The sequence below is a fragment of the Microchirus variegatus genome, assembly GCF_963457635.1.
Source record: "Microchirus variegatus genome assembly, chromosome: 5".
In the NCBI taxonomy this organism is placed as follows: Eukaryota; Metazoa; Chordata; class Actinopteri; order Pleuronectiformes; family Soleidae; genus Microchirus; species Microchirus variegatus.
The window spans coordinates 33,015,519-33,031,370 of NC_139806.1; the positions used below are offsets into that span (position 1 = coordinate 33,015,519).

Consider the following 15,852-nt stretch of genomic DNA (forward strand, 5'->3'; position numbering starts at 1 on the left):
CTGGGTTAAAAATGCTCAATAACGCACATTGGAATATTTCAGCTAACCTAACCTAACTTGTGAATCATAATCGTATGACGATTGAGCGTTGAGATTTTACCAACAGCGTGACATTTCAGATATGAAAGACAAAAGTACAGTTGAGTTGTGCAGTCACATGAAGCTCTACAACACGTCTAACTTTGCTACCTCTGAGTAAGTTTAGCCACAGTTGACGGTGGAAATAAATGATGCTGGCTTCCTGTAATGCAGAAAAAAATATTCCATGGCAAATTACAAGTGAATGCAAAATACACATGGCAAATTAACCAAATCCATAGAAACCAATGTTACCCACATACCATAAACTGGTCCACCAGTATTTCCTGGTGTTGAAGACATTTTCTGACATGTCTCTGCTTTGCTGCAGTGAGAATATATTTGCCCACAGCATGTAATGTAGAGCTGAAACGATTAATCGATTATTAATCGATTACTAAATTAATCGGCAACTATTTTGATAATCGTTAATCGGTTTGAAGCTTTTTTTTCATGATTTAAACAACATTTCTGATTGTTTTCAGCTTCTTTAATGTGAATATTTTCTTAGTCTTTGCTCCACATAAACAAAGAAATCAATAAAACTGAATAATTTTGGTTTGCGGACGAAACAAAGACGTTCAAGAACATCATAATTTCCAGCTTTGACAAGCGCCGCGTCAATGTTTTTTAACATTTTCTGACATTTTATGGACCAAACGATTCATCGATTAATCGAGAAAATAATCGACAGAGTAATCGATTACGAAAATAATCGTTAGTTGCAGCTCTAATGTAATGTAATACTGTATAACAACAGCTAATGATAGCATGCTTACTTCACACTCACCATTGTTTGTTTGTTATATTGGATGTAAAACTCATCTTAAAACACATTTTTATTCTTCTGCGTTCAACTCAGCATGAGACTCTGCTCTTGTTTTAGTGTTTTATTGTTTAAACATTTTTATTGTTTTATAGTTTTATAGTTTTTTTTTTATTATTTAAACATTGTTACTGTTTTATAGTTTTATTGTTTTTATTTTGTCTCCTATGTTTTATGTGCCATGTTTTATTTATTGTACTGTTAAGCACTTTGTACCAGCTTTAGCTGCCTAAAGCGCTCTATAAATAAAGTTGAGTTGAGTTGATGTTGTTAAATGTCAATTCGCACTCTCTCCCCACTGTGAACACATCTTGTTTGAAACATCTTCACAAAGTGATCACTAAGGTCGACAGCAACAATAGAGATCATTTTTTTTAAATGTAATTTAACCCTGTCTGTGTCAGTTATATTGGTTTGTTATATATTTTTTGTAATTTTTCTCAGATCTGACTGCAGCATATTAAATTATTAGGCCAAAATGTCACCTCTGTCTACTTAAAAGCCATCAGAGTCTGACTTGTAACCTTGTTAGTACCTTGTTAATACCTCTTGTAAATCAGTTCCAAGGAGAAAGCGGCAAGAGTTACAGAAAGGAATATGGGTGAACATGTAAAAATGGGACTGGGCCTTACTCAATTACTTCATGAATAGCATGAATGGCATATTAAGATGGAGAACCTTTGCAGCGGGGCCTGGAAACTGCAATAACTGTATGGCCAATACCCAAAACTTATCCCTGACCATACAGCTGACATACTAACTGCAATGCTGTGTCACAAGGACCTGAGTTGACAATCGTTTACATGACACTGCTCATGGATGATGACAATACTATCACACCATAAGGCATCATACATGTCTACACAAAACCCCTGTACAATAAAGTGTGACCTATAAAGACGGTTTTCATTTAGGTTTGGGTGACGATGGCAGAAAGTTTCAGCAGGAAATTGCACTTATTAAGGACTGACTTCCATTGAGGCAAACTCAAGTTGTGTGACTTAATATCCGTGTAGCCGACTGAAGCTCGTATGACGATTCGTCCAAATGAGAGGTGAGATCCAAAGTGCGCGTCCGTGTTCTTTTTCTTTTCAAGTGTTAGGTTAGGGGGAAAAATAACCATGCATGTGATTCAGCGTGGGTGACCGAAGAGCCTGGAGGGCGTCGTCCGTGTTCCTTTGCCAAGAAACGGAAGCGTTCCAAAACTGAAAATGACTTAATTTAAGTTTAAACCACTGTTCCCTGCCTCAAGTCCCGGCAAATGCAAGTGTCAGTGTTGTGTACCTCCAGTTATCTTTTCAGCACATTTACACACACAGTCATACACACACACACACGCACGCACGCACACATGCACACAAACACTCTGGAGCATCAGAAGCTCTAAACCAGTGTTTACGTCAGGTTAAACACTTGGTCCAAATGCTAAAGGTCTTGGCTGACTTCAGCAAAAATTCTATCGTGGTCTTCCAAAAGGTCTAATTATCAAAGCTTTCTGCCTATTCCTCCTCTTCCTCCTCTGCCTCAGGCATATGTAGTACCTCCTCCTTCAGACAATCCCTGTAGAAACTGGTCAGTGTGGCATAGAGGTGCTGGCGGCTCGGCTCAGACAGGAAGTGGCCCTCATCTGGGTAGATCTGGTGGCGACAAATGGTACGTAAATGAGTTGAAGACATAAACAACCTCCATTGGACTGCAAAGTAAGTTTCAAGTTGGCTAAAGCACACATTGCCTTTCAGATCAGGCAGTGTGTGATTTTTTAACTAACTTCACAACAGTCTATATGATGGAAAGAAAAAAGTGTTGCATTGTACATAACATACTTAAAATGTCTAAATATATGTCAGAAGAAACTCTCAACTCCAAGAAACACGAGCACATGAGAGCTAATGGAAGTAATGTGTGTTGAACATAGACGAGCAGCTAAGGAGATGCATTCAAGAAACCTCTCAAGTTTCATCACTTCTATAAAAACACATGCCATCTTGTGGCATTCACAAATTAGGTCGTCATTGGAGGAAGATAACATTTTTATCAATTTACCTTAAAGGTCACATAGAGTGGTCCTGTTGCACATAAATGTTAGTTATGGAGGTCTACTTACATATATTAACTTGTTTTTATGGTCAAAAACCTCCTAGTTGCTGTGAACGAGCCGATAGAAATCCTCTTTTCTGACGGTGTTTTTCTGCTGCGAGATTTCAGAGTGAACTTTCACCCCCAGAAGACAGAGTCTTGTGATTGGCCAGTACTATCCAGCACATCCGTTCTCAGAAGCGCAGCGCCCCCCTCTGGAACGGCGGATGCACTGCTCCTCGTTATTAACAGTGTTTAAAAATAGCTTCGTCACGACTCCCCGCCGCAGTCCCTTTTATGACTTTAAACCGGAGTCAGACCCAGAGTCAGAAGACACTGTTGCTCGTGAAACACCTCCACAACGGACGTTATTCTTCTTCTGCGGTTCAATGTACGTAACCGGATGTGCCCGGACTACCGCCCGGAGCAGGACGATCGGTTATTCAGGAGAACCGCTGCTTACGTAACTATTACGGGATTTTCAGTGATCTCGTTGAGCCCCGAGATTACAATAAAACACAACGTTCTCGGCAATGGCCGAACTGTTTGTTTCGAACCGTCAGGGCTTCATAAACAAGGTAATGACGCAGATACACACCAAAAAAACAGCGATAATAGGTCTAGTTCCGCTTTAACATAGAAAAAAATGCCATATTAACTCAGTTTTTGAATCAAATGAATAATCAAATAATCATATATTCATGCAAATCCCTAGGCAATTTAAATACTGTATACATGCGTACATTGTACACCTGCTTCACTGTGGTTTCAAACACAGAGAGGTTGATAGCATCTGCATGATCACGCACCTGCATTGAGTAGTTGGCTCCAGCTTTCACAAGGTTTTTAACCAGCTCGGCAGTATGCTGGAAGTGGATGTTGGCTGTGAGAAAGAAAAGAAAAGATGTCGGCAAGATTCCGCTTGAATACTAACTCAGAAAAAAGAGAAAACAATCAGAATATGGAGATAATCTCAAATTGGACATGCACGGTTGATCAGCTAAAAGTTTTATTATTCTTCTGGAAACTGCAGCATCGATTTCTATAACACTTCTTGCCTTTTATCTTGTTTTGAAAACCATTTTGCCCAATTACCTACAGGGAAGACCATGCTCCTTTGTTCTCGACGGTGACGCACCGCAGATATACAGTATTTTAACTCTGTGACAATTTGGTGTCTCTTACCGTCTGCTGTGCCGTGCACCAACATCAGTGTCTGCTCCTGCAGTGCTTGGATGTTCTGCAGCACACTGGCAAACTGCAAGGAAATCAGAAATAGCAGGGGACTGATAGATATAACTGGCACTGAGGGAAGCAATACAAAGTCTGTATAATGATGTGATTTTACTTTGTAACCTGAGTGTACGCAGAAAGACAAGACAGTCACACAGGCAGAAGACTGGTGCAATATACATTAAGTCAGGGGTGTCAAACTCAAATACAGAGTGGGCCAAAATTTTAAACTGAACAAAGCCGCGGGCCAAGGTTGAACAAATTAACCTTTCAATAGGGACCCAAACAAGTTTTGCATTGAATATTGAACAAGCAAGGCTTATATAACTTTATAGTGACATGCAAAATCGAGTTTCAAATAATAATAATAATAAAAAAATATCAATGGCATATCAAATAAAATTTAAATAAAAATTGAATGCACCCTAAATACAGGATAAGCGGTAGATAATGGATGGATAAAAATTGAATGCCTCTTTTCTATTTGCAGCCTTCTGAGGTAAATATCAAAATAAACTTTTTCCACAGGCTAATAATACATTTGAAAATAAAATAACAATAATGAATGAATCAAACATTCAAGCCTTGAAGTAGCAAGAGAAAGTGCATGAATAAAATGTTAATTATTGCTCAGTTTGCTACACTGATTTGCTTTAACACTGAATATGGAACAAGCAACGCTTATAAAACTTAATAGTGCAAAATCAACTTTTCAAAAAACTAACGAAAAAACATCAATGGCATATTAAATAAAAATGTAATAAAAAATTGAATGCCTCTTTTCTATTTGCAGCCTTCTGAGGTAAATATCAACATTAACTTTTTCCACAAGCTAATAAATTTGAAAATGTTACAGCGGTGCCGCTGTATAATACCGGCGGGCCAGCTCTAATGTTAATTTGATATTGCCTCAAGGGCCAAATGAAATTACACGGCGGGCCAAATTTGGCCCGCGGGCCAGAGTTTGACACCCATGCATTAAGTCATTGCTGCATCAACCACCATACAATATGAGTAGGTTACATGTGGTGTTTTCAAATAACCAAATTAATTAACAGATTTACATGTTTGGTAACATTTTCCATAGCAACCTTTAGTGGGTATATGGATGTAGATACAGTTGGGTTTAGAGCTGAAACGATTAATCGATGAATCGATTATTAATCGATTACTAAATTAATCGCCAACTATTTTGATAATCGATAATCGGTTTTAAGCTTTTTTCATGATTAAAAACAAGATTCCTGATTGTTTTTGCTTCTTAAATGTGAATATTTTCTTGGTTTCTTCGCTTCACATAACACAGAAATCATTAAAACGGAATAATTTTGGTTTGTGGACAAAACAAGACTTTCGAGAACATCGTCATTATCAGCTTTGACAAACACTGATCAACGTTTTTTTAACATTTTATGACATTTTATGACCAAACGATTCATCGATTAATCGAGAAAATAATCGACAGATTAACCGATTGCGAAAATAATCGTTAGTTGCAGCTCTAGTTGGGTTTACTGCTAAATTTCACACAACATAACATGAAGAGTTAAATGTAAACAGTTAAATTAACTTTTAAGGTTAAAACTGCTTTATTCAATGTGTTTTATTATTAATCTGAAAAGCTCCGAGGGGTATCGGTATTTACGCGGCAATCAGATCAGTCCCACTTTATTAAAAAGAGATGGGACACAATCTTATTTATTTATTTATTTAAATTTTGGAACTGCAGCTTATACTCATGCATTACAGAAACCGCACACCCTTGAAGCCGTGTTACTGCTGCAGCCACACCTGTGTTTGTGTTCCCTACAAATAAATAGTGTTCTGCTGCTTCTGCTCTGGAGGTTCCACCCATAATCATTTAACCTGTATTGCCTCCAGGAATGAGGTGGATAGACATTAGATTTGTTTTTTTGACCCTACAACATGGTGTGCTTTTAAGGAAAGGATGTTACAATGCTACGAAGACAAATCACAATCTTTCCCAGGCACCTAAAGGAATGAAAGTAAAATATCTTCACACCTTAAGGCTCCCATTTAAATAATTGTTGTTGCGATCGATGTTTTGAGCACAACAGGCTCTTCCTCAGACTATTGATGAACACAGACCACCAACTCACATGACGTAATCACTAACAGTCGCCAATAATGAGGATATATTAACTGCATATTAGTTATAATAATAATTGTAAGGTGGTATTCACAATGGTGTTTGGAATATGTTACCAAATTGGGTAACGCTTTCTTTTACAGTCCCCTAATTACCTGGTATTTAGCTGGTAAATTCATGGTAACACTAAAGTGTTGCTAGGTAATTACCAAGGGTAATAAGATAAGTAAATACAGTGAAACCGTTGCCAAAATACTGGGTAATGCACGGTAATGTACTCGGTAAGTAAAGTAAAACTGTACTGTAAAAGAAAGCCAAGCTTGTTTCCATGTAATTACACACATTTTTAGGGTTAGGTTTGTTAGATTACCCCTTGGGTAAATAGCTAGTAATTAGGGGACTGTAGGTACCTGCTTATTACCAGTTTATAACCCAATAATACACTTACATTTACCATAGTTTTGCCATAGTTTAGCTGTACATACCTTCTTATTAACAGCAGTAATAACACGATATAATTAACTATATAGTTACCAGGTAAATGCCCAGTATTTTGGCAACAGTTTCACTGTATTTACTTTCTTATTACCATTGGTAATTACCTAGTAACACTTTGGTGTTACCATGAATTTACCAGGTAAATACCTGGTAATTAGGGGACTGTAAAAGAAAGCGTTACCTAAAATGGTTTCAACATGCATCTGGATGATGTTACTCTATCAATGTATAGCAATAATAGGAATAAATAATAACTGAAAAAAAACCTTACAGCCAACATAACAAATAATAATCTCACTATAATAACAGAAACCCTCATTTAAACCTTACAACAAAGATAACTTCAAAACAGTTGGAGTTAACATCTTCCCCTCAGTGTGGAGGTTTGACAGTCTTATACAGTATATCTACATACAGTATATCAAGGTAAAAATGGCAATTTCTTTATTTCTAAACCCCCAAAAAGTGCCATACACAGTTGAAAAAAACATCACAATGATATGCATGTATGTAGACATGTAGATACCTAACATAACTACTGTCTTGTAGACCTTTCACATTGTGTTATCCTTCTGTCACACATCATCCCTGACACTCATTACGTACCTTATGTCCCACACACAATCTTTACTTTTAAGATTATACTCTTCATATCATGTTTAATGCACAGACACAGAAGAAAATTATATAAATGATACGTGTACGCATCGTCATATGCATGTGTATGAATGAATGTATATAGCACCTCTACGGTGGCCGAGAAGTGCAAATAACATTGAGAGAAATCACAGCGACATTAACAGAAAGCACAATGACATTAACTTATCCCCTCTGCGACCTTTTTGCCAGTAGTTCACATGGATGTATTATAAGAACTGGATAGATCACTGCCCCTCCTGCCACTTTTCATGTGGCCACTTGTAATACTGCAACAAAAAAATACTCATGGCCCTAAAAGAAAAATGTTTTCCCTTTGACCCAGACGTCTGTGAACATGTCCCCATGACACCTCGAGACATGGACATAGGCTTTTTATAGATCTTTATATTCTATATTTGTAATTCATATTTTCATTCATAATTCATAGTTTCATATTTGTAAAACCTTCCTAAAGGCCATAAAAAGAGTGACCTCACAGCTCTATACGAGCACACCAAAGCGCCGCCATGTGGTGTCTCGGGAACGGCGCTACTGTCAAAGACAAAGCAGGTATTAGTTATTTAATTGTCACTAAGTAGCATTTATTTTTAAACGTATTATCGATGTATCAACAAGCTGCTGTGTGGATTAATTGAGGAGAGGAGACTGAAATGCTCCAATTTATCCCTGTCCCAGACAAGGTGACACAGCAGATGACGCAGTGGGGACCTGAGGTCACCACTGATTCTCGGGGAGGCTGCTTGTCTTATCGTTACTAATAAAGTTACTGATAAATATGATGAACACACAAATTAGAGTTGAAAATAAACAGGTTGAGTGAAAGAATCTGGAAACGTTTAACACATTGTTATTTCTCCTAATAATATGCTAATATCCTAAAGTACCGGCTCATTCGTCCCATTTCTTCCGGTAGAAGTTAATGCCGTTGTGATTTGTCTTAATTGCGTTGTGATTTGTCTTGTGATTTGTCTTAATGACGCTGTGTTTTGTCTTAATTGCGTTGTGATTTCTATTACTGTCATTGTGGTTTCTGTCAATGTCGTTGCAATTTTCACTGCTCGGCCACCTCGTAAAAGTTGTTGTGATTTCTCTTCATCGCGTTGTGATTTGCGCTTCTCGGGCCACCGTACACCTCAAAAATACATCGAATATGTCGCCAATCGACCCATACAAACTACACTAACGTTTCCGCTATTCAAGACCAGCAAGACTAAGAGCTCACACTTTCATTAAATATTCAATAAAACAGCTTTGTGCTTCATCAAGCTTTCTTTACCACAAGAGTACTGTTATCTCCTTATGTATGCACAATTATTACCAACCTCTTACCTAGAAATTACATTAAAAATGATGGAATACCACAATATCACAATCTTATTTTTTAAATTATTCTTAAGTGGTGATGAAACGTGTTACCATAAGAATAACAAAGAAACAAAAGGTGTCAGATGCAGTCTGCAGACAGGAAATGCAAACCAGTGCCGTATGGAGAGCAGTAAATTGCTTGCTTTCGGGCAGCATTTGTTGTTTGGATGCTCACAATGTTTATGATTGTTTTTTTTGTTTTTTTCACTGTCTCCCACTGTGTAAAACACCTCTGATATCTGAACAGCGTGTCTGTGCGGGGAGACCTGAGAGAGCCAGACAGGCCCCTTTCTTTGCAGCAGCAGCAGCTTATAAAAAAACTCCCGCATGTGATTTGACACACCAGTGCACGCAGTTACCAAAGAGAGACGAGTGACAAAAAAATCCTACAGAGCATGAAACAAACACTGGGAAAGGCAAAGCCTCGCTGCCTCTGACTTTGATAGCAGCAACATTCAGTAACACTGGTGAGCTTTAACTGTAGGTGTATGTCACTGTTGATGTTCGTGCGTTCATAACAGGCATGGGGAAGCTGGAAAACGCACCTGGTATCTGTTGTCATCCCGTAACGGCACGCCAAGGTATCTTTCAGAGAACGCTGATGCTGTGCAAATGAGAAGTCGTTAACAGTGTCAGTGGTCAAGAGTGATGATTCGGCTATGGTTAAGTACCTAAACAAAGTGTTTTCTGTTGCAGAGAAAAATAACACCTTCTGTCGGTTAATGAGTCAAATCTGGAATCTAAAGGCCACATTATACTTCTCCGACTGCGTAATGCGTTATCCGTCTGCGTCACCACGGAGACGCCTCGAGCATTTATACTTCTGCGTCGTGGTGACGGACACTCGCTGCAATTTCCCGCCCGATCAGTAGGGGTCGCTGCGCAAGGTTGTTGTGCTTCTGGCTACAGTGAGCAATGGCGTCCGAGAAAGAAAGAGAGAGAAAGACTGTTGTTGTTGAAACAGTGGCCGTTTCTCACTTTTCTGTGTGACGGAACGCAGTTTTAAGATAATTTGAGGCGAGAAATTGGCCATTTAGAGTCTAAACATGTGTTGCGTGTGTATAGATATGACGTATTTATAGTTCGGCAGCGGCGTTATCGGCGGGGATCAGCTCCGCCTCTGTCAGGACGCCCGGAGCGCACTGTGAGCCGGCACAGAGCAGCTTCCCTCGGCCTGTCCTGAGGACCAATCGCAGCTCTTGCCGTCTCCGTTGTCCCTTGACGGAGTGACGGACACTTGAAAAATATTTCGTGCAGACGGAGACGACGCAGAGGCTCTTCGACAGTCTCTGCGTCGACGCAGAGTCTCTACGTAGCCTACGCAGAGCACTTTACGCAGAAGTATAAATTGGGCTCAAAGCTGTAAAATTGTTTCTTTTGGGTTTGTAGATGTGGTCCCGTGTTACCTTTCTGATTCTTCACAGGTAAATGCACATGACAGAATACCATCTCTACGTTGTGTTCAATGCTTTCTCAATCAAAACAGCAGCTTTAGTGGCAAAAGACCCCGCAAGTCAACTCAGATTTGCAACTTAGAAACTCAGGACAAGCTCACCAACCCTGACATGGGATTCCAAGATGGCTGCCACCAGACAAACATTGCAAAGATTACCATTAATAGCACTTCTATTGTATTTGTTTAACAGTAAATCAGTCATACACATATTATTATTTAATTTGAGACATGTTGCTACACTACTTGTATGAGGGAAAAAAAAAAACATGTACAGATATCAACTGCTATTGCAAACGATGGCGAGCTTGAGATCCATCTGTGTCCACGTTTTTTTTATACAGCGCTGTGTAATAGAGGAGAGTCGTACACGTTTTGGAGCGTGTGTTGTTGCCTGTTCTGGTGCTCATTCAATTTAGCTTTTTTTTTTTTTTTTTTTAGCAATTTTTAAGTTCTAAAAACCTCTATGGTGAATTTACAACAGAGAGATGCACTGCAAAAAAAGAAAACTCAAAATCGAAAGGCAACTTGCTGCAATCCATTTTTGAGTTTACAGCCCAATTGAGCATGAAGCCTTGAAATTGTAGCCTTTTTTTTTTTTTTACAGTGTGGTACAGCTAATGATCATTAAAATGTGACAAAATTAAATGGTCTGCTCCATTGAATATTATACACAAGGATTTATATGGATGTAAGTACACTACTCAAAAACATGCAACATTAGTCTTGTCATATTCTGATATTTGATAAACATCGTATCATAAGCAACATTAGCTCTACATAAAACCACAACAGACATGTCAGCATTCTGTGACATCAGAGCAGTAGAGTGTTTTAGATTTACCCCTGACTCACCATAGAGTTTCCAGTCTGTCACCGGCGACATTGCACATGAGCATTTGAAGACGCTGTCAGTAGATTTGAGCATCATTAATGTTATATAGGCTCCGTAACCCTGAGCAAAGCCAACAAACAGACAAATATTAGTTTCTTTGACTGAAGTATTTACCAATGTTCTTTTTATTTAACCTTTTTTATATAATTGAATCACAAGTCAAACTAGATATACAAAGACAAGAAGAAATAAAATAAAAAGAGATAACTGTAATGTAGTGTTCCAAATTACAGAAACACAATTTAAAATCTTACAGGGGATTCGAGCTAAATAACTTTGGCTGCTGCTGTGGCATGTTCCATGTTGATTGGGCAGAGCACAAGAAGGATTTTTCACATTTTAACTCAAAAGAAGAGAAAAAACAACACTGACTGTGCTTTCTATGCATGCATTAAGTCAATAAAAACTATAATATGAATCTGCAGATTGACACCCGATACTTCTTTTAGGTACACCTGTTCAACTGCATATTAACGCAATTATCCAATCAGCCAATATAATACTTTGTTTCATTGTACAGTTAGTGTTTATTGCTAAGTTATTGTTGTTTTACTATAACAGAAAAACACAACAGCGTCTTACCTTTCCAAACACAGCTATCCGTGTCCGATCGATATATGGGAATTTCATCATGTATCTGGTCAGAAAACAAAAACATAACAAAAAACACTTGAAAAGCATCTGAAATTGAAAGTTAAGTTCAATCAGGTCGACATAATTACTCCTGCAGTGACTCAATTTCACTCCATCTGTTATTTCAATTTCATTCCAAAAAAAACAAGTTATTATTAAGGCCTGAGCGCTCAAAAAGTGTGACTTACCTATTGGTATTCATGGGATTATTTTTTCTTCTTCTTCTAGCCTAAATTATTGTAATAATCTGGATGATACCGAGGGAAAATGATTGGTCTAGCTGTTGTAGAAAATTGCACATGACCCTAATAAGTGCATCATGACCCTTTGTGCATGAAAATAATTAACTATATACAGTGTTTCTGTGTGGAATTTGCATGTTCTTTCTGTGTGTGGGGGTTGTCTCCAGGTCCAATTGGACTCTCTAAATTGACCATAGTTGTTCAGACAACAATGGCTGTTCATCTCTGTATGCTGGCCCCCGTTATGGACAGGTGACCTGTCCAGGGTGTTCCCCGGCTTTTTACCCTATGTCAGCTGGGATTGGCTGCAGCCCCCCCCCCCACAAACCCTCACATAAAGTGTGAATGAAACCAGTGTGACTGCATACTCTACTGCTGCAATCTGATCCTGGACGTCGACCGTTCCCAGTCGGTGGTGAACCTCGTGCAAGACTCTCTGACCCTGGAAGCCACTGCCCCGACCATCCAGACGAGCCACGACGATGTTGTCGGAACTGACCAGCACGGAGTCCCAGCTGAGAGAGAAGCGGTCGCTCACCACCTGACCACCAGGGGCACCATCACTGAAGGCAAAGTCAGAAATTATTAAGTGACATATTTACAGAGTATAAGTAGTAGTGCACTAACAGGGCAACACTAAGAAAGCAATGGTATTTAAGACTATCCTGCTGTGACTTCATACTTCATGGGTAACAGTTAAGATAATATAAGATAAGATAAGATAGTCCTTTATTCGTCCCGCAGTGGGGAAATTTACAGTGTTACAGCAGCAAGACAATAAAGAAGGATAATAAGCTTAAGTAAAGCTAAGCTACTCGATTTTCAGAATCATAGGATCACTGTTCATCCCAAAGTAGAATAAAGCCCAATTTATACTCCTGCGTAAAGTGCTCTGCGTAGGTTACGCAGAGACTCTGCGTCGACGTAGAGCCTGTCGAAGAGCCTCTGCGTAGTCTCCGACTGCACAAAATATATTTTTTAAGTGTCCGTCACTCCGTCAAGGGACAACGGAGACGGCAAGAGCTGCGATTGGTCCTCAGGACAGGCCGAGCGAAGCTGCTCTGTGCCGGCTCACAGTGAGCACCGAGCGTCCACAGAGGCGGAGCTGATCCCCGCCGACAACGCCGCTGCCAAACTATAAATACGTCATATCTTAACACACACAGCACATGTTTAGACTCTAAATGGCCAATTTCTCGCCTCAAATTATCTTAAAACTGCGTTCCGTGACACAGAAAAGTGAGAAACGGCCACTGTTTCAACAACAACAGTCTTTCTCTCTCGACGCCATTGCTCACTGTAGCCAGAAGCACAACAACCTTGCGCAGCGACCCCTACTGATCGGGCGGGAAATTGCATCGCCTATCCGTCACCACGACGCAGAAGTATAAAGGCTCGAGTGGTCTACGTGGTGACGCAGACGGATAACGCATTACGCAGTCGGAGAAGTATAATGTGGCCTTAAGACTTGAAAGTGCAACTGACAATTAACATCTGATGCAAATGTGTATTGCTGTAAAACAAGTTACAAGTCGGCTCGTTTTCACGTAGACTTCCATTTAAATTGTTCTTTTGGCACCCAGAGGAGTGGCCTCACTTTCTCTATTGCTACTCGAGGAAAAGCATCGATCCAGGATTGAGCAAGATAAATACTTCTCCATGTAAGAACAACAAGCAAATGTATACAGTTGTGCTATATCCGCAGTACAACACTTCATCACGTGTGGTACATACACAAGCAGCAGTAGCCCATAGTGACGGGAATCGGAAAAGTCTGGTGGGTAGGAGATCTTCAATGGTAAATCTGTGAAAAGAAAGTAAAGAACAGTTGATGTACCTGCACCTGTCGTGATTTGTCTGTTTCACACAGTCGCAGAAGAAGAAAACAATACTTTTACTCTCACCAAAATGCTCTATCTGAACTGCTCTGAAATCAGTCAGCTGGATCCTCTTGGACTTCAAGGCAGTCTTCAGCTGGGAGTTGTTCTCAAGAATGTAGTAATCTGTAAAAAATGAGGGCAATGGGTTTAAAACTGCTGCCTGTAATCTGTGTTGGAAGTGTCGCCGCATAAAATTGTCCCATAGCAATATGAAGATTTGTCTTGAAAGGTGAAACGTGATGGAATAGAAGGTGCAGGCAAGACAGATAAGAGAGCGGCTGTAAATTTAAAAAAGTTCAGAAACACTGGTGCACATAGAGAAACATTAACATTTTTTATTATTATTATTAGTATTTTATACAAAAACGACTTGAAGATAAATACTTTGTCGCCTCACAGACAGGAAATAATGCAAGCTAAAAATAATTTGTAATTCGTGACAGGAAACTGGAAACGCCGACTGTCATTCAAAGCGTAATAGTTTGGTCACTGTCATCACTGTTAGACTTGGACTGTAAATACACGGTCACAATTCTTTTTTTAAACATGTACTAAATAATGAGTCTGTGATTCTGCCATATTTTTCACATTCGAGCGAGCTGAGTAGCAGCTAAATGAAATGGAATTCATCCAGCATTTCTAATGGAAAACCCAAAATCAATAGATGTCTCATTATGAAACTGCTAGAGGCCTTGAGTTCCCAGCTGTGGATGGAGAGTCTGTCCAAATAACCCTGGGCAAATTGCTTGCTTTTCTGCGGCACAGCTGTTAATTTCTCTCTCTCTCTGTGTGTGTGTGTGTGTATGTAATGTGTTATGTGTGCCCGTATTTATTCTCGTGGAAAAGGAACATTTAAAAAGAACCTTCCAAACTTGTCGAGACTTCCAGACAGTGATTCATTAATCAAAACAAAAAACTTTTCTTTTGTCAAGAAAATCAAACTAAATAAAATGTATATTTTAAATTTCTTATTTTCTAATGTCCATTGACGAAAAATGCAACAACCAAAAAATAAATAAATATGGACATGGATATTGTGGTGGACATGGATTTATCGACTCAATTCTAAAACAAACATAACAGCCAGGACTAATAATGATAATAATAACATGAAGAAGAAAAAGAAGAAGAAGAATAACCTCCACGAAGCTCATCTTGTCCAGTGACGGGACAAATGAACCTACCATTGGTTGTTCTACAAAGCAGGCAGCTGTGAAGCCCTTTGATAAAAGGTTGCTAATCTAAAATTGATATAACTAGGCTGCAAAAAACTGCAAGAAACGGAAACAAATGACATGACAGAAGACATGTAGCAGCTACAGAGTGTCATTGCTAGAATAATAGAATGTGCTAGGGATAGAGAGAGTGTCTCACCTGTTCTAACATCCTTGCATGGACTAAATATCTTTCATTGTTTTAAAGCTCTAAATTGCCTGGCAACCAATTATATTGGACCTGCTTTGCCTCTATGCCAACCCCTGAGGTCTTATACCAGTATCACACTAGATACATAGGTACAGTGTGTGATGGCAACAGCGCTGCACTGTCATCGGATGCATAAAAAGAGATTGGATTAGGAAACTGAAACACCAGCGTGTTTTACTTTGAAACAATTACTTATGCAACAGATGTAGGCTGACAGATGTAGCAATGATAAGCTCTGCAGCCATAATGGACCCCACACACATAACTCCACGTTACTCCTAACTGTTAATTCCAAAAAAAAAAAAAGAAAAAGAACAGAAATGATTGAGCATTTGCCACTAGTATGATTTCCAATACATATACATTGCTTACAGCACAGAATAATTTTCTGTCAAAGAGATGGGCATTTTCTATAAGGCACTGAATATCATTTCCGCTAAGGACACCCTGTGGGACACTGTCATATACGGACATTAGG

At 39.1% G+C, this 15,852-nt stretch overlaps 1 protein-coding gene across 1 annotated transcript in view; it reads right to left on the bottom strand.

The window, feature by feature from the left end:
* Nucleotides 1–2,403: 2,403 nt before the first annotated feature.
* dpp10 (dipeptidyl peptidase like 10) overlaps nucleotides 2,404–15,852 on the bottom strand; it is a gene marked incomplete at both ends in the record, with an annotated part of 208,502 nt that continues 195,053 nt past the window's right edge. Inside the window, 9 exons of the mRNA XM_083890482.1 lie at nucleotides 2,404–2,541; nucleotides 3,790–3,863; nucleotides 4,166–4,238; nucleotides 9,392–9,450; nucleotides 11,155–11,254; nucleotides 11,777–11,831; nucleotides 12,438–12,632; nucleotides 13,804–13,873; nucleotides 13,974–14,072. Coding sequence (XP_083746608.1) covers nucleotides 2,404–2,541; nucleotides 3,790–3,863; nucleotides 4,166–4,238; nucleotides 9,392–9,450; nucleotides 11,155–11,254; nucleotides 11,777–11,831; nucleotides 12,438–12,632; nucleotides 13,804–13,873; nucleotides 13,974–14,072 — 863 coding nt within the window. The remainder of the gene's footprint in view (nucleotides 2,542–3,789; nucleotides 3,864–4,165; nucleotides 4,239–9,391; nucleotides 9,451–11,154; nucleotides 11,255–11,776; nucleotides 11,832–12,437; nucleotides 12,633–13,803; nucleotides 13,874–13,973; nucleotides 14,073–15,852) is intronic.